The 23,976-nt window shown below is 45.7% G+C and overlaps 1 protein-coding gene across 1 annotated transcript in view; it reads left to right on the top strand.

Moving 5' to 3' along the window:
• The first annotated feature begins 307 nt into the window (after window positions 1-307).
• LOC120017349 (paladin-like) overlaps window positions 308-23,976 on the top strand; it is a 44,827-nt gene continuing 21,158 nt past the window's right edge. The window contains exons 1-2 of the mRNA XM_038960100.1: window positions 308-316; window positions 4,730-4,885. Coding sequence (XP_038816028.1) covers window positions 308-316; window positions 4,730-4,885 — 165 coding nt within the window. The remainder of the gene's footprint in view (window positions 317-4,729; window positions 4,886-23,976) is intronic.

The following is a 23,976-nucleotide window of genomic DNA, read 5'->3' as shown; positions in this document are numbered from 1 at the left end:
TCCTCACCCCTCAACTCCCCCCTGTCCCCCCTCCTCACCCCTCAACTCCTTCCTGTCCCTCTTCACCCCTCCAACCTTGCCACTACAAACACTCTGAAGCATTAGTACTGCGTTCCAGGGTTCGCTCAAGGCCCAAAGCAATCAAAGCTTCACATTAAAAACCTTCGTTCCTGACATGGACTAATGGGCTACATCCCAAATGGCTCCCTATGGGCCCTGGTAAAAAGCAGTGCATTAAATAGGGAATAGGGTGCAGTTTGGGACGAACCCGTAGCGCTGCTAAAAAAGAGCCTTGTCAGCAGATACCATGGTGCCAGTAACCAGTTATTGAAAAAGGACCCCATTAACAAGTTTACTCAGCGTAGAGAGAGAACGAGGTAAATGATTGTCATTGGATTCCGTCTGATGTGTTTTTTTCTTCAATTGGCCTGATTGCTAGGTTAGGCTTTTCAGTTAGACATAAAGTTGGAGAGTGGAGAACAAATGTTCTTAAAAAATAAATGTATGGCCAATTTTGATACTTAATACTTATCTGCTACTGCACCAAACGGAGGAGAACACACTGAAACAGGAAGAGGGACTTCCTGGGTCATATTCATTAGTGCACACCGTAGCAAACCGTAGCAAATAGTATTCTGTTGCAAATTAGCGCTTCTTAAGTTCAGGTTGTCCCTACCCGTTTCGTTCTGTTTTCTTCCATTCAGTTTTAATGAATACGGGACCTCTACATCCGGCCTGGCTGCCAAGTGGGTTGGTCTATGCCCTCCATGGCTGCACCCCTGCCAGGTCATGTGAAATCCATAGATTAGGGCCGAATGAATTTATTTCAATAGACTGATTTCCTTATAAAACTGTAACTCAGTATTTTAGAAATTGTTGCATGTTGCATTTATATTTTTGCAAAACAACCATTTTCATATATTTCTATAGATTTTCAATTAGATTTTAGTCAAAACTGTAACTCGGCCACTAAGGAACATTCACTGTCTTCATGGTAAACAACTCCAGTGTAGATTTGGCCTTGTGTTTTAGGTTATTGTCCAGCTCAAAGGTGAAGTCATCTCCCAGTGTCTGGTGGAAAGAAGACTGAACCAGGTTTTTCTCTAGGATTTGCCTGTACTTAGTGCCATTCTGTTTATTTTTTTAATCCTGAAAAACGATTACAAGCATACCCATAACATGATGCAGCCACCACTATGCTTGAAAATATGGAGAGTGGTACTCATGTTCTGTGAAAATTCAATACATTACTAACACTTTGTATTCAGGACAAAAAGTGAATTGCTTTACCACATTTTGTGCAATATTACTTTAGTGCCTTGTTGCAAACAGGATGCATGTTTTTGAATATTTGTATTCTGTTCAGGCTTCCTTCTTTTCACTCTGTCATTTAGGTTAGTATTGTGGAGTAACTACAATGTTGTTGATCCATCCTCAGTTTTCTCCCGTCACAGCCATTAAACTCTGTAACTGTTTTAAAGTCACCATTGGCCTCATGGTGAAACCCCTGAGCGGTTTCCTTCCTCTCCTGCAACTGAGTTAGGAAGGACGCCTCTAACTTTGTAGTGACTGGGTGTATTGATACACCATCCAAAATGTAATGATTGGCTTTTTACCCCAAAACTGACCCGTATTACATTTAGTCCCACTCTCCCCTATTCACTCACAGCAAATTGCAAAGTGGTAACATGCTTAACCATGCCGCTGCTAAAAACTCTGCCTTTAAAATGATGCCGTTTGCGCATATGTAGGAGTTGTGAAATAACCAAAGTAGGAATGGAAAGCTGGGATCTACCTTTTTTTTTTCAAACAATGGCCATTAAAACTGCAGTTTCCCCATTGCGATTGGAAATTCACAACTTAAATGCGCCTCGGGAGGAATATTTATCTCACCTAGAACACACAACAACAAGCCTGCAAGGTAGATCAACTATTTATTCTAATATAGTGTTGTCTGAGTTCTCTGTTCGTTACTCGTTTTGTTGGCAGAGGAAAAGTCAATTCTAGCATCTTCAAAGTGCGCCTCGGCAGAAGTTATTTTTCATGTTCCATATTTATTTGCCGTGGCGGCAATCATTTAGATTTTTGATGAGTCTGAAACACTGCTGTTCACAGGCCCGGGATCCCTGAAAATCATAGGAAATCATGTCTTTGTCCTATGAAGTGTGGAAAGGTTCTATGTTATCGACAGTACATTAGCCCCCATTTGCTCACCCATTATTTCTGAAGGTTAAATGTCAACCGAGGCCAAGATGGTATAAATTATATCGCAGGAGTCATTAGTGTGTAGAGAGGTATTGAATGGTTGGCTACAGTTATAGCCTATTAGAGAAGACATACAGCTATCTGACCTTTGTGCAGCTAAAAGGTCTCCATAATGGCATGTGGTTACCTGGCTATTAAGGCCCGGTTGAAAGGGTTGCACTGTGATTTACTCTCACCAGGCTGTGCTGTATTCATGCTTGGCCAAACGGACACCACGGAATATAATGATAATACACTATATACTGCAGCACTGAGAAGACACTATTATCCAAAGTGACATACATGACAAAGTGACATACATGATAAAGTGACATACATGACAAAGTGACATACATGATAAAGTGACATACATGACAAAGTGACATACATGATAAAGTGACATACATGATAAAGTGACATACATGACAAAGTGACATACATGACAAAGTGACATACATGACAAAGTGACATACATGGCAAAGTGACATACATTTACTGTGTGTGATCTGATCCCTGATGAATTGAACCCATGACCTTCACGTTGCTAGTGCTTGTTGCTAGTGACAGTGTTTACCAATGTATTTGTGTTTACCAATGTTTACCAATCGGACCACACCCATAATAATGACTCTTTTCCCATGATTCCCCCTGATCAGAAGTAGGTGAGATATGTCTAGCGGTCAATCTTTATATTATTTAACCTTTATTCAACTAGGCATGTCAGTTAAAAACAAATTGTTATTTACAATGACTGCCTAGGAACAGTGGGTTAACTGCCTTGTTCAGGGGAACAGTGGGTTAACTGCCTTGTTCAGGGGAACAGTGGGTTAACTGCCTTGTTCAGGGGAACAGTGGGTTAACTGCCTTGTTCAGGGGAACAGTGGGTTAACTGCCTTGTTCAGGGGAACAGTGGGTTAACTGCCTTGTTCAGGGGAACAGTGGGTTAAACTGCCTTGTTCAGGGGAACAGTGGGTTAACTGCCTTGTTCAGGGGAACAGTGGGTTAACTGCCTTGTTCAGGGGAACAGTGGATTAAACTGCCTTGTTCAGGGGAACAGTGGGTTAAACTGCCTTGTTCAGGGGAACAGTGGGTTAACTGCCTTGTTCAGGGGAACAGTGGGTTAACTGCCTTGTTCAGGGGAACAGTGGGTTAACTGCCTTGTTCAGGGGAACAGTGGGTTAACTGCCTTGTTCAGGGGAACAGTGGGTTAACTGCCTTGTTCAGGGGAACAGTGGGTTAACTGCCTTGTTCAGGGGAACAGTGGGTTAACTGCCTTGTTCAGGGGAACAGTGGGTTAACTGCCTTGCTCAGGGGAACAGTGGGTTAACTGCCTTCGTTCAGGGGAACAGTGGGTTAACTGCCTTGTTCAGGGGAACAGTGGGTTAACTGCCTTGTTCAGGGGAACAGTGGGTTAACTGCCTTGTTCAGGGGAACAGTGGGTTAACTGCCTTGTTCAGGGGAACAGTGGGTTAACTGCCTTGCTCAGGGGAACAGTGGGTTAACTGCCTTGTTCAGGGGAACAGTGGGTTAAACTGCCTTGTTCAGGGGAACAGTGGGTTAAACTGCCTTGTTCAGGGGAACAGTGGGTTAACTGCCTTGTTCAGGGGAACAGTGGGTTAACTGCCTTGTTCAGGGGAACAGTGGGTTAACTGCCTTGTTCAGGGGAACAGTGGGTTAACTGCCTTGTTCAGGGGAACAGTGGGTTAACTGCCTTGTTCAGGGGAACAGTGGGTTAACTGCCTTGTTCAGGGGAACAGTGGGTTAACTGCCTTGTTCAGGGGAACAGTGGGTTAAACTGCCTTGTTCAGGGGAACAGTGGGTTAACTGCCTTGTTCAGGGGAACAGTGGGTTAACTGCCTTGTTCAGGGGAACAGTGGGTTAAACTGCCTTGTTCAGGGGAACAGTGGGTTAACTGCCTTGTTCAGGGGAACAGTGGGTTAACTGCCTTGTTCAGGGGAACAGTGGGTTAACTGCCTTGTTCAGGGGAACAGTGGGTTAACTGCCTTGTTCAGGGGAACAGTGGGTTAACTGCCTTGTTCAGGGGAACAGTGGGTTAACTGCCTTGTTCAGGGGAACAGTGGGTTAAACTGCCTTGTTCAGGGGAACAGTGGGTTAACTGCCTTGTTCAGGGGAACAGTGGGTTAACTGCCTTGTTCAGGGGCAGAACGACAGATTTTTTTTTACCATTTCAGCTCGGGATTTGATCTAGCAACCTTTCGGTTACTGGCCCAACGCTCTAACCACTAGGCTCCCTGCCTCCCCAGTCTCATAGTAGTCTGATCCACAACATGAATTAAAGGAATAGTTCACCTAAAATAAAGTCTTAGTGCAGAAGAAACGTGTTTTATTTACCGTTGTAGTGTGGACACTACTGTTCACTTGAACTAAAACAACTTTAGATTTTTTTTTTAATGGTTAGAGTTCTCATCCTTGGTGTGGAGGGACCTTTTATAATGACTCTCCTCTTTCCATGATTCCCCTGCAGATTAAAAGTGGTAAGAGTGAGAAGGAGGTGCAGCAGCTGCTTCTGAAGAGTGTCCAGTATCTGGAGCGCTACATGTATCTGATCCTCTTCAACAGCTACCTGCATCTGGAGAAGAAAAACTCCTGGCAACGATCCTTTACCACCTGGATGCAACAGGTTGGTGGGCCTCCCATTCATTCACACAGCACAACTCACAGTAGAACAACGTAGCCGTACACTGGCCTAGAATAGAAGAGACTGGACTAGACTGGAATAGAATATATCTTCATTGGGTTGGCCTCCCATTCACAGAGCAGAACAGTAGAAACACTCACCCTACAGTACATTCTGACCCAGAATGAGTTTATATAATTACCTTTATGATTACTACAGGGCTGGGGTGAATTATAGTTTGTTTATAGTAAGTTCCAACCCAGAATGAGGTTACATAATTACCTTTATGATTACTACAGGGCTGGGGTGAATTATAGTTCATTTAAAGTAAATTCTGACCCAGAATAGTTTTTTTATATATATATATATATTTTTTTTTTAGTGCTTTATTTAACTAGGCAAGTCAGTTAAGAACAAATTCCTATTGACAATGACGGCCTACACCGGCCAAACCCGGACGACGCCGGGCCAATTGTGCGCTGCCCTATGGGATTCACAGCCAATCACGGCCAGTTGTGATACAGCCTGGATTTGAACAAGGGTGTCTGTAGTGACGCCTCTAACACTGAGATGCAGTGCCTTAGACCACTGTGATACAGTCTGGAATGGAACCAGGGTCTGTAGTGACGCCTCTAGTACTGAGAGGTTATAGAATTACCTTCATGATTACTACTGGGCTGGGGTGAATTATAGTTCATTTCAGTCAATTCAGGAACTAAACTGAAATATCAATTCCAAATACATTTTCCCCCATTTGCTTTTCCATGGGGAAAAATGCTTTTCAAATAGGAAAATTGCATTTCAATGAGGGACAATTAAACGTAATTGCCCTTAACCTGGTCACATTCATCAACTAAATAGGTGAATTAAATGTACTTTTATCTTAACTTTTTTAATAAAATAAAATATCAATAACGGCCAGTTATTATTGTTTTTGTATTATGTTGTATTCTTATATCCAGTTGTCAGATTTGCCCTTTCGGTTTCTTTGACAAATATACCTAGTCCGATGAAACCTCAGAATAATGCTGCTGTGGCTTATGAAGGAAAAGGACCCTATCAGCCCGTTTTGTGCAGTGAGGAAACGTGTGGCAGGTTTCCAGACCCAGGCGATCTGATATCTGATCCACGGCACATTACAACCCTCTGCACCCCTCGCACCTCCTCACAGACTGACACATTCAGCAATTCCAGCAGCTTCGTACAAGGCCAGCTGAGAATCAATTCCTGCAGCTTCATTACAAGGCCAGCTGAGAATCAATTCCTGCAGCTTCATTACAAGGCCAGCTGAGAATCAATTCCAGCAGCTTCATTACAAGGCCAGCTGAGAATCAATTCCAGCAGCTTCATAACAGACCAGCTGAGAATCAATCAATCTATTGAGAAAATGGAGCTGATGCCTTCATTCTATTCATAAGTGTGGAGAATGCAACAGGTTGTATCCCAAATAGCTCGCTATTCCCTAGATAGTGCACTACTTTTGACTAGAGCCTGGTCAAAAGTAGTTCACTAACTAGGGAATAAGGTACCATTTGGGATGTCACCACACTTATCTGGGTTCATTAAACTGAAGTAGGGAAAACATCTATTACCCACAATGACACAGACAGACACACACGCATGTATGTGTATATAGATATATATGTATGTGTGTGTGTGTGTGTGTGTGTAATAAATATATATATATATACACTGCTCAAAAAAATAAAGGGAACACTTAAACAACACAATGTAACTCCAAGTCAATCACACTTCTGTGAAATCAAACTGTCCACTTAGGAAGCAACACTGATTGACAATAAATTTCACATGCTGTTGTGCAAATGGAATAGACAAAAGGTGGAAATTATAGGCAATTAGCAAGACACCCCCAATAAAGGAGTGATTCTGCAGGTGGTGACCACAGACCACTTCTCAGTTTCTATGCTTCCTGGCTGATGTTTTGGTCACTTTTGAATGCTGGCGGGGCTCTCACTCTAGTGGTAGCATGAGACGGAGTCTACAACCCACACAAGTGGCTCAGGTAGTGCAGCTCATCCAGGATGGCACATCAATGCGAGCTGTGGCAAGAAGGTTTGCTGTGTCTGTCAGCGTAGTGTCCAGAGCATGGAGGCGCTACCAGGAGACAGGCCAGTACATCAGGAGACGTGGAGGAGGCCGTAGGAAGGCAACAACCCAGCAGCAGGACCGCTACCTCCGCCTTTGTGCAAGGAGTAGCACTGCCAGAGCCCTGCAAAATGACCTCCAGCAGGCCACAAATGTGCATGTGTCAGCATATGGTCTCACAAGGGCTCTGAGGATCTCATCTCGGTACCTAATGGCAGTCAGGCTACCTCTGGCGAGCACATGGAGGGCTGTGCGGCCCCACAAAGAAATGCCACCCCACACCATGACTGACCCACCGCCAAACCGGTCATGCTGGAGGATGTTGCAGGCAGCAGAACGTTCTCCACGGCGTGTCCAGACTCTGTCACGTCTGTCACATGTGCTCATGTGCTCAGTGTGAACCTGCTTTCATCTGTGAAGAGCACAGGGCGCCAGTGGCGAATTTGCCAATCTTGGTGTTCTCTGGCAAATGCCAAACGTCCTGCACGGTGTTGGGCTGTAAGCACAACCCCCACCTGTGGATGTCGGGCCCTCATACCACCCTCATGGAGTCTGTTTCTGACCGTTTGAGCAGACACATGCACATTTGTGGCCTGCTGGAGGTCATTTTGCAGGGCTCTGGCAGTGCTACTCCTTGCACAAAGGCGGAGGTAGCGGTCCTGCTGCTGGGTTGTTGCCCTCCTACGGCCTCCTCCACGTCTCCTGATGTACTGGCCTGTCTCCTGGTAGCGCCTCCATGCTCTGGACACTACGCTGACAGACACAGCAAACCTTCTTGCCACAGCTCGCATTGATGTGCCATCCTGGATGAGCTGCACTACCTGAGCCACTTGTGTGGGTTGTAGACTCCGTCTCATGCTACCACTAGAGTGAGAGCACCGCCAGCATTCAAAAGTGACCAAAACATCAGCCAGGAAGCATAGGAACTGAGAAGTGGTCTGTGGTCACCACCTGCAGAATCACTCCTTTATTGGGGGTGTCTTGCTAATTGCCTATAATTTCCACCTTTTGTCTATTCCATTTGCACAACAGCATGTGAAATTTATTGTCAATCAGTGTTGCTTCCTAAGTGGACAGTTTGATTTCACAGAAGTGTGATTGACTTGGAGTTACATTGTGTTGTTTAAGTGTTCCCTTTATTTTTTTGAGCAGTGTATATATATATATGGACACCCCTTCAATTATTATTATTACCCACAATGATATATATATACATACAATGGGGAGAACAAGTATTTGATACACTGCCGATTTTGCAGGTTTTCCTACTTACAAAGCATGTAGAGGTCTGTAATTTTTATCATAGGTACACTTCAACTGTGAGAGACGGAATCTAAAAAATCCAGAAAATCACATTGTATGATTTTTAAGTAATTAATTAGCATTTTATTGCATGACATAAGTATTTGATCACCTACCAACCAGTAAGAATTCCGGCTCTCACAGACCTGTTAGTTTTTCTTTAAGAAGCCCTCCTGTTCTCCACTCATTACCTGTATTAACTGCACCTGTTTGAACTTGTTACCTGTATAAAAGACACCTGTCCACACACTCAATCAAACAGACTCCAACCTCTCCACAATGGCCAAGACCAGAGAGCTGTGTAAGGACATCAGGGATAAAATTGTAGACCTGCACAAGGCTGGGATGGGCTACAGGACAATAGGCAAGCAGCTTGGTGAGAAGGCAACAACTGTTGGCGCAATTATTAGAAAATGGAAGAAGTTCAAGATGACAGTCAATCACCCTCGGTCTGGGGCTCCATGCAAGATCTCACCTCGTGGGGCATCAATGATCATGAGGAAGGTGAGGGATCAGCCCAGAACTACACGGCAGGACCTGGTCAATGACCTGAAGAGAGCTGGGACCACAGTCTCAAAGAAAACCATTAGTAACACACTATGCCGTCATGGATTAAAATCCTGCAGCGCACGCAAGGTCCCCCTGCTCAAGCCAGCGCATGTCCAGGCCCGTCTGAAGTTTGCCAATGACCATCTGGATGATCCAGAGGAGGAATGGGAGAAGGTCATGTGGTCTGATGAGACAAAAATAGAGCTTTTTGGTCTAAACTCCACTCGCCGTGTTTGGAGGAAGAAGAAGGATGAGTACAACCCCAAGAACACCATCCCAACCGTGAAGCATGAAGGTGGAAAAATCATTATTTGGGGATGCTTTTCTGCAAAGGGGACAGGACGACTGCACCGTATTGAGGGGAGGATGGATGGGGCCATGTATCGCGAGATCTTGGCCAACAACCTCCTTCCCTCAGTAAGAGCATTGAAGATGGGTCGTGGCTGGGTCTTCCAGCATGACAACGACCCGAAACACACAGCCAGGGCAACTAAGGAGTGGCTCCGTAAGAAGCATCTCAAGGTCCTGGAGTGGCCTAGCCAGTAGAAAATCTTTGGAGGGAGCTGAAAGTCCGTATTGCCCAGCGACAGCCCCGAAACCTGAAGGATCTGGAGAAGGTCTGTATGGAGGAGTGGGCCAAAATCCCTGCTGCAGTGTGTGCAAACCTGGTCAAGAACTACAGGAAACGTATGATCTCTGTAATTGCAAACAAAGGTTTCTGTACCAAATATTAAGTTCTGCTTTTCTGATGTATCAAATACTTATGTCATGCAATAAAATGCAAATTAATTACTTAAAAATCATACAATGTGATTTTCTGGATTTTTGTTTTAGATTCCGTCTCTCACAGTTGAAGTGTACCTGTGATAAAAATTACAGACCTCTACATGCTTTGTGTGTGTGTATGTGTATACATATATATAGTGTAATATACACACACACACATATATATGTGTATATATATACATATATATATATATGTGTGTGTGTGTGTATATTACACTATATTCTCTCCAGCTGTCATACTGTAAGTGTTTGGGTGGAAAATGGCCTCCGAGGAGCGGGGGAAAAGTGAGGGAAAACCTCCAGTCTGTGTGATCTGAAGCGTTAACAGAGTTTCATGTTGATTTCCCTCCTGGAATTTACAAGCTTATCCCAGTTCTATTGTGGCCTGGTTCTTCACACATTAAACTCCATAAGGTCTGGGACCCTGTGTTTTTGGTGGTTTGTCTTTTGTCCTGGTTTGGCCAGCTGTGCAGCCTACGGTAAAGCACTGAATCTATGGGCATTCCACTGCTAGCGGAGCCTTAGCCACCCTGGGTGTCGTGTTGGTCATTATATTCAAGGCAAGGTGTTAGTCCCAAATGGCACTATTCCCTAATTAGTGCACTATTTTTGATCAGGGCTGACAGGGACCCATCCAAAATTATAGAATGCAATCTTCAGCTGTTTACTAAAGTAAATGTTTTGACCTTTGTGGGTGGTCAGGGTCAGGGTCAGTTCCAGTTGAATGTAGTGCTTCATACTTGGAAGATAGTAATGAGTTTTTAGGAGGCACGTTCCTTCACTCTTTTCAAACTGAAGTTGACGTTTTTCTTCCAGCCTTCTGGTTGGTGAAAACAACCAAGAAACATGTCTCGCCCTCCAGGGAGAAATGGGGTCAAAGCCCACCGTTAAGTTCTTCTTGAACAAATATTTGTTGTCTGGAAAACATCAATACATAATTAAAATAAATAATAATAATAGTACACTGGATTAAAGGTGCCTTTAAAACAAAAACAGGGCACTGCACAACAAAACAGAAGAGAAGAAAACACAGGATGAAAGCAATTAACAAATCTAAACTAGGGCTGAAGGAAGAGGCTGAGGAATAGTCAACTAGGGCTGAAGGAAGAGGCTGAGGAATAGTCAACTAGGGCTGAAGGAAGAGGCTGAGGAATAGTCAACTAGGGCTGAAGGATGAGGCTGAGGAATAGTCAACTAGGGCTGAAGGATGAGGCTGAGGAATAGTCAACTAGGGCTGAAGGATGAGGCTGAGGAATAGTAAACTAGGGCTGAAGGAAGAGGCTGAGGAATAGTCAACTAGGGCTGAAGGAAGAGGCTGGGTAATGGTAAACTAGGGCTGAAGGAAGAGGCTGAGGAATGGTAAACTAGGGCTGAAGGAAGAGGCTGAGGAATGGTAAACTAGGGCTGAAGGAAGAGGCTGAGGAATGGTAAACTAGGGCTGAAGGAAGAGGCTGAGGAATAGTCAACTAGGACTGAAGGAAGAGGCTGAGGAATGGTAAACTAGGGCTGAAGGAAGAGGCTGGGTAATGGTAAACTAGGGCTGAAGGAAGAGGCTGAGGAATAGTAAACTAGGGCTGAAGGAAGAGGCTGGGTAATGGTAAACTAGGGCTGAAGGAAGAGGCTGAGGAATGGTAAACTAGGGCTGAAGGAAGAGGCTGAGGAATAGTAAACTAGGGCTGAAGGAAGAGGCTGAGGAATAGTAAACTAGGGCTGAAGGAAGAGGCTGAGGAATAGTAAACTAGGGCTGAAGGAAGAGGCTGAGGAATGGTAAACTAGGGCTGAAGGATGAGGCTAAGGAATGGTAAACTAGGGCTGAAGGAAGAGGCTGAGGAATGGTAAACTAGGGCTGAAGGATGAGGCTAAGGAATGGTAAACTAGGGCTGAAGGAAGAGGCTGAGGAATAGTAAACTAGGGCTGAAGGAAGAGGCTGAGGAATAGTAAACTAGGGCTGAAGGAAGAGGCTGAATAATGCTACTCTAGGGCTGAAGGAAGAGGCTGAGGAATGGTAAACTAGGGCTGAAGGAAGAGGCTGAGGAATGGTAAACTAGGGCTGAAGGAAGAGACTGAGGAATGGTAAACTAGGGCTGAAGGAAGAGGCTGGGTAATGGTAAACTAGGGCTGAAGGAAGAGGCTGGGTAATGGTCAACTAGGGCTGAAGGAAGAGGCTGAGGAATGGTCAACTAGGGCTGAAGGAAGAGGCTGAGGAATGGTAAACTAGGGCTGAAGGATGAGGCTGAGGAATGGTAAACTAGGGCTGAAGGATGAGGCTGAGGAATGGTAAACTAGGGCTGAAGGAAGAGGCTGAGGAATGGTAAACTAGGGCTGAAGGAAGAGGCTGAGGAATAGTAAACTAGGGCTGAAGGAAGAGGCTGAGGAATGGTAAACTAGGGCTGAAGGAAGAGGCTGAGGAATGGTAAACTAGGGCTGAAGGAAGAGGCTGGGTAATGGTAAACTAGGGCTGAAGGAAGAGGCTGGGTAATGGTAAACTAGGGCTGAAGGAAGAGGCTGAGGAATGGTAAACTAGGGGTGAAGGAAGAGGCTGAGGAATGGTAAACTAGGGGTGAAGGAAGAGGCTGGGTAATGGTAAACTAGGGCTGAAGGAAGAGGCTGAGGAATAGTAAACTAGGGCTGAAGGAAGGGGCTGAGGAATAGTCAACTAGGGCTGAAGGATGAGGCTGAGGAATAGGCAACTAGGGCTGAAGGAAGAGGCTGGGTAATGGTAAACTAGGGCTGAAGGAAGAGGCTGAGGAATAGTAAACTAGGGCTGAAGGAAGAGGCTGAGGAATGGTAAACTAGGGCTGAAGGAAGAGGCTGAGGAATAGTCAACTAGGACTGAAGGAAGAGGCTGAGGAATGGTAAACTAGGGCTGAAGGAAGAGGCTGGGTAATGGTAAACTAGGGCTGAAGGAAGAGGCTGAGGAATAGTAAACTAGGGCTGAAGGAAGAGGCTGGGTAATGGTAAACTAGGGCTGAAGGAAGAGGCTGAGGAATGGTAAACTAGGGCTGAAGGAAGAGGCTGAGGAATAGTAAACTAGGGCTGAAGGAAGAGGCTGAGGAATAGTAAACTAGGGCTGAAGGAAGAGGCTGAGGAATAGTAAACTAGGGCTGAAGGAAGAGGCTGAGGAATGGTAAACTAGGGCTGAAGGATGAGGCTAAGGAATGGTAAACTAGGGCTGAAGGAAGAGGCTGAGGAATGGTAAACTAGGGCTGAAGGATGAGGCTAAGGAATGGTAAACTAGGGCTGAAGGAAGAGGCTGAGGAATAGTAAACTAGGGCTGAAGGAAGAGGCTGAGGAATAGTAAACTAGGGCTGAAGGAAGAGGCTGAGGAATGGTAAACTAGGGCTGAAGGATGAGGCTAAGGAATGGTAAACTAGGGCTGAAGGAAGAGGCTGAGGAATGGTAAACTAGGGCTGAAGGAAGAGGCTGAGGAATGGTCAACTAGGGCTGAAGGAAGAGGCTGAGGAATGGTAAACTAGGGCTGAAGGATGAGGCTGAGGAATGATAAACTAGGGCTGAAGGAAGAGGCTGAATAATGCTACTCTAGGGCTGAAGGAAGAGGCTGAGGAATGGTAAACTAGGGCTGAAGGAAGAGGCTGAGGAATGGTAAACTAGGGCTGAAGGAAGAGACTGAGGAATGGTAAACTAGGGCTGAAGGAAGAGGCTGGGTAATGGTAAACTAGGGCTGAAGGAAGAGGCTGGGTAATGGTAAACTAGGGCTGAAGGAAGAGGCTGAGGAATGGTCAACTAGGGCTGAAGGAAGAGGCTGAGGAATGGTAAACTAGGGCTGAAGGATGAGGCTGAGGAATGGTAAACTAGGGCTGAAGGATGAGGCTGAGGAATGGTAAACTAGGGCTGAAGGAAGAGGCTGAGGAATGGTAAACTAGGGCTGAAGGAAGAGGCTGAGGAATAGTAAACTAGGGCTGAAGGAAGAGGCTGAGGAATGGTAAACTAGGGCTGAAGGAAGAGGCTGAGGAATGGTAAACTAGGGCTGAAGGAAGAGGCTGGGTAATGGTAAACTAGGGCTGAAGGAAGAGGCTGGGTAATGGTAAACTAGGGCTGAAGGAAGAGGCTGAGGAATGGTAAACTAGGGGTGAAGGAAGAGGCTGAGGAATGGTAAACTAGGGGTGAAGGAAGAGGCTGGGTAATGGTAAACTAGGGCTGAAGGAAGAGGCTGAGGAATAGTAAACTAGGGCTGAAGGAAGGGGCTGGGTAACTCTGAGGGGGAAAGGTAAACCAAGAAATTCGATTCTTATGACATACTGTAAGCGGTCCAATTTGGCTAATGCCTTTCATCGCAACATGTTTTTTGGCTAATGCCTAGAAACGTGACATGTTTCACAGAATCGATGGGAGACAGAAGTGCCCATGTAAATTCATATCCTCCAGCCGTGGAGAGGTACACTTTCAGACTGTGCCATACATTAAAATGGTTTGATAAGTGCTTGTGGTTGCGCGTTTATGCAAAGGCAATATGTTTGCTGTAGATAAGAACTAGATGAAATCAGTCCATCTCTAATAGCCCTGCATTCACACATTCCATAATGATATAAGCCATGGTGGTCTGCTGACTGTTACTGTGCTATAGGACCAGTCTGAGGGGAGCTGACTGTTACTGTACTATAGGACCACTCTGAGGGAAGCTGACTGTTACTGTGCTATAGGACCACTCTGAGGGAAGCTGACTGTTACTGTGCTATAGGACCAGTCTGAGGGAAGCTGACTGTTACTGTACTATAGGACCACTCTGAGGGAAGCTGACTGTTACTGTGCTATAGGACCAGTCTGAGGGAAGCTGACTGTTACTGTGCTATAGGACCAGTCTGAGGGAAGCTGACTGTTACTGTGCTATAGGACCACTGATGGAAGCTGACTGTTACTGTGCTATAGGACCACTGAGGGAAGCTGACTGTTACTGTGCTATAGGACCAGTCTGAGGGAAGCTGACTGTTACTGTGCTATAGGACCAGTCTGAGGGAAGCTGACTGTTACTGTGCTATAGGACCAGTCTGAGGGAAGCTGACTGTTACTGTACTATAGGACCACTCTGAGGGAAGCTGACTGTTACTGTACTATAGGACCAGTCTGAGGGAAGCTGACTGTTACTGTACTATAGGACCACTGAGGGAAGCTGACTGTTACTGTGCTATAGGACCAGTCTGAGGGAAGCTGACTGTTACTGTACTATAGGACCTGTCTGAGGGAAGCTGACTGTTACTGTACTATAGGACCACTGAGGGAAGCTGACTGTTACTGTGCTATAGGACCTGTCTGAGGGAAGCTGACTGTTACTGTACTATAGGACCAGTCTGAGGGAAGCTGACTGTTACTGTACTATAGGACCACTCTGAGGGAAGCGGACTGTTACTGTACTATAGGACCACGCTGAGGGAAGCGGACTGTTACTGTACTATAGGACCAGTCTGAGGGAAGCTGACTGTTATTGTGCTATAGGACCAGTCTGAGGGAAGCTGACTGTTACTGTACTATAGGACCTGTCTGAGGGAAGCTGACTGTTACTGTACTATAGGACCACTGAGGGAAGCTGACTGTTACTGTGCTATAGGACCTGTCTGAGGGAAGCTGACTGTTACTGTACTATAGGACCAGTCTGAGGGAAGCTGACTGTTACTGTACTATAGGACCACTCTGAGGGAAGCGGACTGTTACTGTACTATAGGACCACTGAGGGAAGCTGACTGTTACTGTGCTATAGGACCTGTCTGAGGGAAGCTGACTGTTACTGTACTATAGGACCAGTCTGAGGGAAGCTGACTGTTACTGTACTATAGGACCAGTCTGAGGGAAGCTGACTGTTACTGTACTATAGGACCACGCTGAGGGAAGCGGACTGTTACTGTACTATAGGACCTGTCTGAGGGAAGCTGACTGTTACTGTACTATAGGACCAGTCTGAGGGAAGCTGACTGTTACTGTACTATAGGACCAGTCTGAGGGAAGCTGACTGTTACTGTACTATAGGACCACTCTGAGGGAAGCTGACTGTTACTGTACTATAGGACCAGTCTGAGGGAAGCTGACTGTTATTGTGCTATAGGACCAGTCTGAGGGAAGCTGACTGTTACTGTACTATAGGACCTGTCTGAGGGAAGCTGACTGTTACTGTGCTATAGGACCACTGAGGGAAGCTGACTGTTACTGTGCTATAGGACCAGTCTGAGGGAAGCTGACTGTTACTGTACTATAGGACCACTCTGAGGGAAGCTGACTGTTACTGTACTATAGGACCTGTCTGAGGGAAGCTGACTGTTACTGTACTATAGGACCACTGAGGGAAGCTGACTGTTACTGTGCTATAGGACCTGTCTGAGGGAAGCTGACTGTTACTGTACTATAGGACCAGTCTGAGGGAAGCTGACTGTTACTGTACTATAGGACCACTCTGAGGGAAGCGGACTGTTACTGTACTATAGGACCACGCTGAGGGAAGCGGACTGTTACTGTACTATAGGACCAGTCTGAGGGAAGCTGACTGTTATTGTGCTATAGGACCAGTCTGAGGGAAGCTGACTGTTACTGTACTATAGGACCTGTCTGAGGGAAGCTGACTGTTACTGTACTATAGGACCACTGAGGGAAGCTGACTGTTACTGTGCTATAGGACCTGTCTGAGGGAAGCTGACTGTTACTGTACTATAGGACCAGTCTGAGGGAAGCTGACTGTTACTGTACTATAGGACCACTCTGAGGGAAGCGGACTGTTACTGTACTATAGGACCACTGAGGGAAGCTGACTGTTACTGTGCTATAGGACCTGTCTGAGGGAAGCTGACTGTTACTGTACTATAGGACCAGTCTGAGGGAAGCTGACTGTTACTGTACTATAGGACCAGTCTGAGGGAAGCTGACTGTTACTGTACTATAGGACCACGCTGAGGGAAGCGGACTGTTACTGTACTATAGGACCTGTCTGAGGGAAGCTGACTGTTACTGTACTATAGGACCAGTCTGAGGGAAGCTGACTGTTACTGTACTATAGGACCAGTCTGAGGGAAGCTGACTGTTACTGTACTATAGGACCACTCTGAGGGAAGCTGACTGTTACTGTACTATAGGACCAGTCTGAGGGAAGCTGACTGTTATTGTGCTATAGGACCAGTCTGAGGGAAGCTGACTGTTACTGTACTATAGGACCTGTCTGAGGGAAGCTGACTGTTACTGTGCTATAGGACCACTGAGGGAAGCTGACTGTTACTGTGCTATAGGACCTGTCTGAGGGAAGCTGACTGTTACTGTACTATAGGACCACTCTGAGGGAAGCGGACTGTTACTGTACTATAGGACCACGCTGAGGGAAGCTGACTGTTACTGTACTATAGGACCACTCTGAGGGAAGCTGACTGTTACTGTACTATAGGACCACTGAGGGAAGCTGACTGTTACTGTACTATAGGACCAGTCTGAGGGAAGCTGACTGTTACTGTACTATAGGACCACTGAGGGAAGCTGACTGTTACTGTACTATAGGACCACTGAGGGAAGCTGACTGTTACTGTACTATAGGACCACTGAGGGAAGCTGACTGTTACTGTACTATAGGACCACTGATGGAAGTGCTGAACCTAATATGAGGAAGCTTTGCTTTAAGGCAAGCATTTCATTTTCACTCCAGCCCAATCAATGTCAGGCTTATCAATGCCTGAATCCCAAATGCACCCTAACCCCCTTTTTATAGTGCACTGCTTTTGACAAAGTAGTCCACTATAAAGGGAATAGATGGCCGTTTGGGACACGGTCAGGCTGGTCAGGTTTTGAAAGCGTCTGTTTGTAGTGTTCTAGAGGGAATAGAGGGCCGTTTGGGACATGGTCAGGCTGGTCAGGTTTGGAAAGCGTCTGTTTGTAGTGTTCTAGAGGGAATAGGGGGTCCTTTGGGACACGGTCAAGCTGGTCAGGTTTGGAAAGCGTCTGTTTGTAGTGTTCTAGAGGGAATAGGGGGCCGTTTGGGAAACGGTCAGGTTTGGAAAGCGTCTGTTTGTAGTGTTCTAGAGGGAATAGGGGGCCGTTTGGGACACGGTCAGGTTTGGAAAGCGTCTGTTTGTAGTGTTCTAGAGGGAATAGGGGGCCGTTTGGGAAACGGTCAGGTTTGGAAAGCGTCTGTTTGTAGTGTTCTAGAGGCGTTTTGGAGGAGGTAGAGTAAAACATGACATATTGATTCATCTACAGTTCCAATATGTTAACACTAAGACGGCTGGTTTAGCTGTACGGTTGGTACGACTGCACTGCCTCTGTATGCGTCCCAAATGGCACCCTATTACCATAGGGCTCTGGTCAAAAGTAGTGCACTATAACCTGGGGCGGCAGGTAGCCTAGTGGTTAGAGCGTTGGGACAGTAACCGAAAGGTTGCTAGATCGAAACCCTGAGCTGACAAGGTAAAAATCTGTTGTTCTACCGCTGAACAAGGCAGTTAACCCACTGTTCCCCTGAACAAGGCAGTTAATCCACTGTTCCCCTGAACAAGGCAGTTAACCCACTGTTCCCCTGAACAAGGCAGTTAACCCACTGTTCCCCTGAACAAGGCAGTTAACCCACTGTTCCCCTGAACAAGGCAGTTAATCCATTGTTCCCCTGAACAAGGCAGTTAATCCATTGTTCCCCTGAACAAGGCAGTTAATCCATTGTTCCCCTGAACAAGGCAGTTAACCCACTGTTCCCCTGAACAAGGCAGTTAATCCACTGTTCCCCTGAACAAGGTAGTTTAACCCATTGTTCCCCTGAACAAGGCAGTTTAACCCACTGTTCCCCTGAACAAGGCAGTTTAACCCACTGTTCCCCTGAACAAGGCAGTTTAACCCACTGTTCCCCTGAACAAGGTAGTTTAACCCACTGTTCCCCTGAACAAGGCAGTTTAACCCACTGTTCCCCTGAACAAGGCAGTTTAACCCACTGTTCCCCTGAACAAGGCAGTTTAACGCACTGTTCCCCTGAACAAGGCAGTTTAACCCACTGTTCCCCTGAACAAGGCAGTTAATCCATTGTTCCCCTGAACAAGGCAGTTAATCCATTGTTCCCCTGAACAAGGCAGTTAATCCATTGTTCCCCTGAACAAGGTAGTTTAACCCATTGTTCCCCTGAACAAGGTAGTTTAACCCATTGTTCCCCTGAACAAGGCAGTTAATCCATTGTTCCCCTGAACAAGGCAGTTAACCCACTGTTCCCCTGAACAAGGTAGTTTAACCCATTGTTCCCCTGAACAAGGCAGTTTAACCCACTGTTCCCCTGAACAAGGCAGTTTAACCCACTGTTCCCCTGAACAAGGCAGTTTAACCCACTGTTCCCCTGAACAAGGTAGTTTAACCCACTGTTCCCCTGAACAAGGCAGTTTAACCCACTGTTCCCCTGAACAAGGCAGTTTAACCCACTGTTCCCCTGAACAAGGCAGTTTAACGCACTGTTCCCCTGAACAAGGCAGTTTAACCCACTGTTCCCCTGAACAAGGCAGTTAATCCATTGTTCCCCTGAACAAGGCAGTTAATCCATTGTTCCCCTGAACAAGGCAGTTAATCCATTGTTCCCCTGAACAAGGTAGTTTAACCCATTGTTCCCCTGAACAAGGCAGTTTAACCCACTGTTCCCCTGAACAAGGCAGTTTAACCCACTGTTCCCCTGAACAAGGTAGTTTAACCCACTGTTCCCCTGAACAAGGCAGTTTAACCCACTGTTCCTAGGCTGTCAATGTAAATACGAATTTGTTCTTAACTGACTTCTTATTTCACCTTTATTTAACCAGGTAGGCCAGATCACCTTTATTTAACCAGGTAGGCCAGTTGAGAACAAGTTCTCATTTACAACTGCGACCTGGCCAAGATAAAGCAAAGCAGTGCAACACAAACAACAACACAGTTGCGCATGGAAGTTGCGCATGGAATAAACAAACGTACAGTCAATAACACAATAGAAAAAAATCTATGTACAGTGTGCAAATTAGGTAAGATTAGGGAGGTAAGGCAATAAATAGGCCGTAGTGGCGAAGTAATTACAATTTAGCAATTTAACACTGGAGTGATAGATGTGCAGAAGATGAATGTGCAAGTAGAGATACTGGGGCGCAAAGGGGCAAAAAATAAAATAAATAAATAACAATATGGGGATGAGGTAGTTGGATGGGCTATAAGCAGATTTAACTAGACTTAGTTAAATAAAAAAATATCAGGTTCCATTTAGGCTGAAGACACACATGAATCTACCGTAACAATATGTTAGACTAAGATAGGGGATTTAGTTGTAGGTATTACTGTCCTTTCCTTACCTTCACCATCCTCCTGTTATAAACAGTGGAGCAGCAATAACAACCAAAAGGGATCAAACTTTAAAACATCCTAATGTTAATATGACCGTACATATTGCTCTGTTCTCCGCCCCTCTTACTCCTGTCCCTGAGCTAGAATAAACCGATTTGAACAGATCCTTCGTTCCACCTATAAAAACATTGAATTCCAAAATAGACCGGAACAATTGCTATGAAAACAGTTGTTGAATACAGAGAAATGTGAGGTCGGTGGTTCTCTCAGTCGGTTGGGGCTATATCCTTCCTGTTATGATTAGGTGGAATATACACTGAGTGAACAAAACATTAGGAACACCTTCCTGATATTGAGCTGAACCCCCTTTTGCTAACTTTTGAAAATGGATCCCGCGACGCAGTTGGCATCAGTTGCTGGGACTACTACTCTCTGTCCAGTGAACCTACCGACCAACGCCGGGTCTGAGGAGTTATTTGGCATAGCAGCTAGCTATCAAGCTAGCAGGGTTTTCTTGAGTGCTTGAACGCAGCTCGCAACGCGGTTAGCCATTGTGGCTGGGACCGTGGATTGTTCCGGGTTTGTGGCTGTCTAGATCCCTGCTGTTTGTTGTTGTTTTCAATCTTCTCTGTGACCTGCCATGTCTGGAACTGTGAGGAGTAACAGCGTAACCTACGTTGATAGCTACCGTGACAAAAACCAAAGCCGGCAGGAGTACCATTGAGGACAGTAGTGTCTCTCTATCACAGGTAAAGGATCTTTTAAACAAACAAAAATAGTTCTAAAAGCAGTTGTTACGACGACAAGAAAATAGTTGAAGTGTTTTGTCCAAATACTGGTGGAGTCAACTAATAACAGAATGAACGACCAGAGACGTCCAGGACCTGAAGAACTGCTGCAGGAGAACAGCAAGATGACTGCAATCTAAGTCATTGAGAGAGGACATCAGTTCTGTCTGAATCCATGATAACAATGACGGAGAAATCAGACTATCTCGAGGGACAATCAAGGCGGAACAACATGGTTGTGGACGGAATTGCAGAATCTCCACATGAGACCTGGACAGAGTCTGAGGACGAAGTGAGGTAAATTATCTGGGAAATAGAAGATGGACCACAGGAAGATTGAGGTGGAGCGCACCCACAGGACTGGAAAACCCACCACTGGCTCAAGTGACAGGCCCAGACCGATAGTGGTCAAGTTCCTGAGGTTCAAGGTAGCTGTTCTGGAAAGGGCCAAGAACCCGAGAGGAACGTACCGTGCATTTGGAAAGTATTCAGACACCATGACTTTTTCCACATTTTGTTATGTTACAGCCTTATTCTAAAATGGATAGAATATTTTTTTCCCCATCAATCTACACTCAATACTGTATAATGACAAAGCGAAAACAGGTTTTTAGATTTTTTTGGCAAATGTATAAAAAAAATCTAAAAGATACCTTATTTACATAAGTATTCAGACCCTTTGCTATGAGACTCGAAATTGAGCTCAGGTGCATCCTGTTTCATTGATCATCCTTGAGATGTTTCTACAACTTGATTGGAGTCCACCTGTGGTAAATTATATTGATTGGACATGATTTGGAAAGGCACACACCTGTTTATATTTGACAGTGCATGTCAGAGCAAAAACCAAGCCATGAGGTATAAGGAAGAAGTTGAAACCACCAAGAGCTGGCCGCCCAGCCAAACTGAGCAAGGGCCTTGGTCAGGGTGACCAAGATCCCGATGGTTACTTTGACAGAGCTCCAGAGTTCCTCTGTGGAGAAGGACAACCATCTCTGCAGCACTCCACCAATCAGGCCTTTATGGTAGAGTGGCCAGATGGAAGCCACTCCTCAGTAAAAGGCACATGACAGCCCGCTTGGAGTTTGCCAAAAGGCACCTAAAGACTCTCAGATCATGAGAAACAAGATTCTCTGGTCTGATGAAACCAAGAATGAACTCTTTGGCCTGAATGCCAAGCATCACATCTGGAGAAAACCTAGCATGGTGGTGGCAACATCATGCTGTGGGGATGTTTTTCAACGGCAGGGACTGAGAGACTAGACCGGATCGAGGGAAAGCTGAACAGAGCAAAGTACAGAGAGATCCTTGATGAAAACTTGCGCCAGAGTGCTCAAGACCTCAGACTGAGGCGAAGGTTCACCTTTCAACAGAACAACAGCACACAGCCAAGACAATGCAGGAATGGCTTCTGGACAAGTCTCTGAATGTCCTTGAGTGGCCCAGCCAGAGCACGATCTTGAACCCGATCAAAGCTTGATGAGGAAAAAAACAACAATTGAATACATTTTATAATAAGGCTTAACTATATGTTTATATATATATATATATATATATATACACTGCTCAAAAAAATAAAGGGAACACTTAAACAACACAATGTAACTCCAAGTCAATCACACTTCTGTGAAATCAAACTGTCCACTTAGGAAGCAACACTGATTGACAATAAATTTCACATGCTGTTGTGCAAATGGAATAGACAAAAGGTGGAAATTATAGGCAATTAGCAAGACACCCCCAATAAAGGAGTGGTTCTGCAGGTGGTGACCACAGACCACTTCTCAGTTCCTATGCTTCCTGGCTGATGTTTTGGTCACTTTTGAATGCTGGCGGTGCTTTCACTCTAGTGGTAGCATGAGACGGAGTCTACAACCCACACAAGTGGCTCAGGTAGTGCAGCTCATCCAGGATGGCACATCAATGCGAGCTGTGGCAAGAAGGTTTGCTGTGTCTGTCAGCGTAGTGTCCAGAGCATGGAGGCGCTACCAGGAGACAGGCCAGTACATCAGGAGACGTGGAGGAGGCCGTAGGAGGGCAACAACCCAGCAGCAGGACCGCTACCTCCGCCTTTGTGCAAGGAGGAGCACTGCCAGAGCCCTGCAAAATGACCTCCAGCAGGCCACAAATGTGCATGTGATATAAAGTGGCTTTAGCAGTGGATACAGAGGAAGAGAAGGTAGAGAGGAGGGAGTGAAAGGATAATAGGTATTTTAGAAGTTTTGTTTTCCTCCATTTTCGTCAACTGCCTGCAGTCCTGTTCTGTAAGCTCGCAATGAGTCACTCGGCCACGGAGCAGGAGGGGAGGCCTAGCCGACCAGGAGGAAAGGGGACATTGCGAGTCATAGGATAATGAAAGATTAGTAGGCAAACAGCCTCTAAGGACTGGGAAAGGGTGAGATCAAAAGAGGCAAAGAGGGGAAAGAAAGAGTTGAAAAGAAATTAATCGAAGGCAGACGTCGGGAGGTTGAACCGCCCAGTACGAAGAGCGGTGAGCCATCGTCAGGAAATGAAATTATCAAGGTGTCAAGCTCATTGAGGAACTCTAAGGGTACCTGGTGGATGATAGATGACAACAATGTTAAGATTGAGTAGACAAGTGACAGCATGGAACTCAAATGAGGAGATGGACAGGTGAGGAAAGAGAAAATATCCAGTTAGGAGAAATGAGTCGCCCTGTTCCACCACCTCCACGACCAGATGTTCTCAGACTAGGAGAGAAAACGTAGTCAGATGAAGAGAGAGCAGCTGGAGTAGCCCTGTTCCACCACCGCCACGACCAGATGTTCTCAGACTAGGAGAGAAAACGTAGTTAGATGAAGAGAGAGCAGCTGGAGTAGCAGTGTTCTCTGGGGTGATACATGTCTCCATCAGGGCCAAAAAGTCTAGGGACTGAAGGGCAGCATAGGCTGAGATGAACTCTGTGTTCTTGACCGCAGATCGGCAGTTCAAACCGCTGCCGGAGGCCAGGAATGCCTCATGGGTTGTGCGCGCAGGGTACACTAAATTAGAAGGATTGCAGCCAAGGGGTGGGTAGCGTCTGTAAAACTTACAGTGAGAGGAGTGAACTGGGATAGAAAACACACATGGTTGCCAAAGCTACAAAAGAGCAAAATGAGATAATCTGTAAATAACTAGTTAAGATACTGAAGTGAGAGAGTGGAGAGTTCCTCTCTTTCCTTCCTCGAATAAGCGTCATTATCTAGCAACAAACCCACATTATCTAACAACAAATCCACATTATCTAGTAACAAACCCACATTATCTAACCCCATTATCTAGCAACAAACACCATTAACTAGTAAC

The sequence above is a fragment of the Salvelinus namaycush genome, chromosome 22 (genome assembly GCF_016432855.1).
Source record: "Salvelinus namaycush isolate Seneca chromosome 22, SaNama_1.0, whole genome shotgun sequence".
Taxonomy (NCBI): Eukaryota; Metazoa; Chordata; class Actinopteri; order Salmoniformes; family Salmonidae; genus Salvelinus; species Salvelinus namaycush.
The sequence above is the reverse complement of the archived record's forward strand: the minus strand, read 5'-3'. Positions and strand labels throughout refer to the sequence as shown.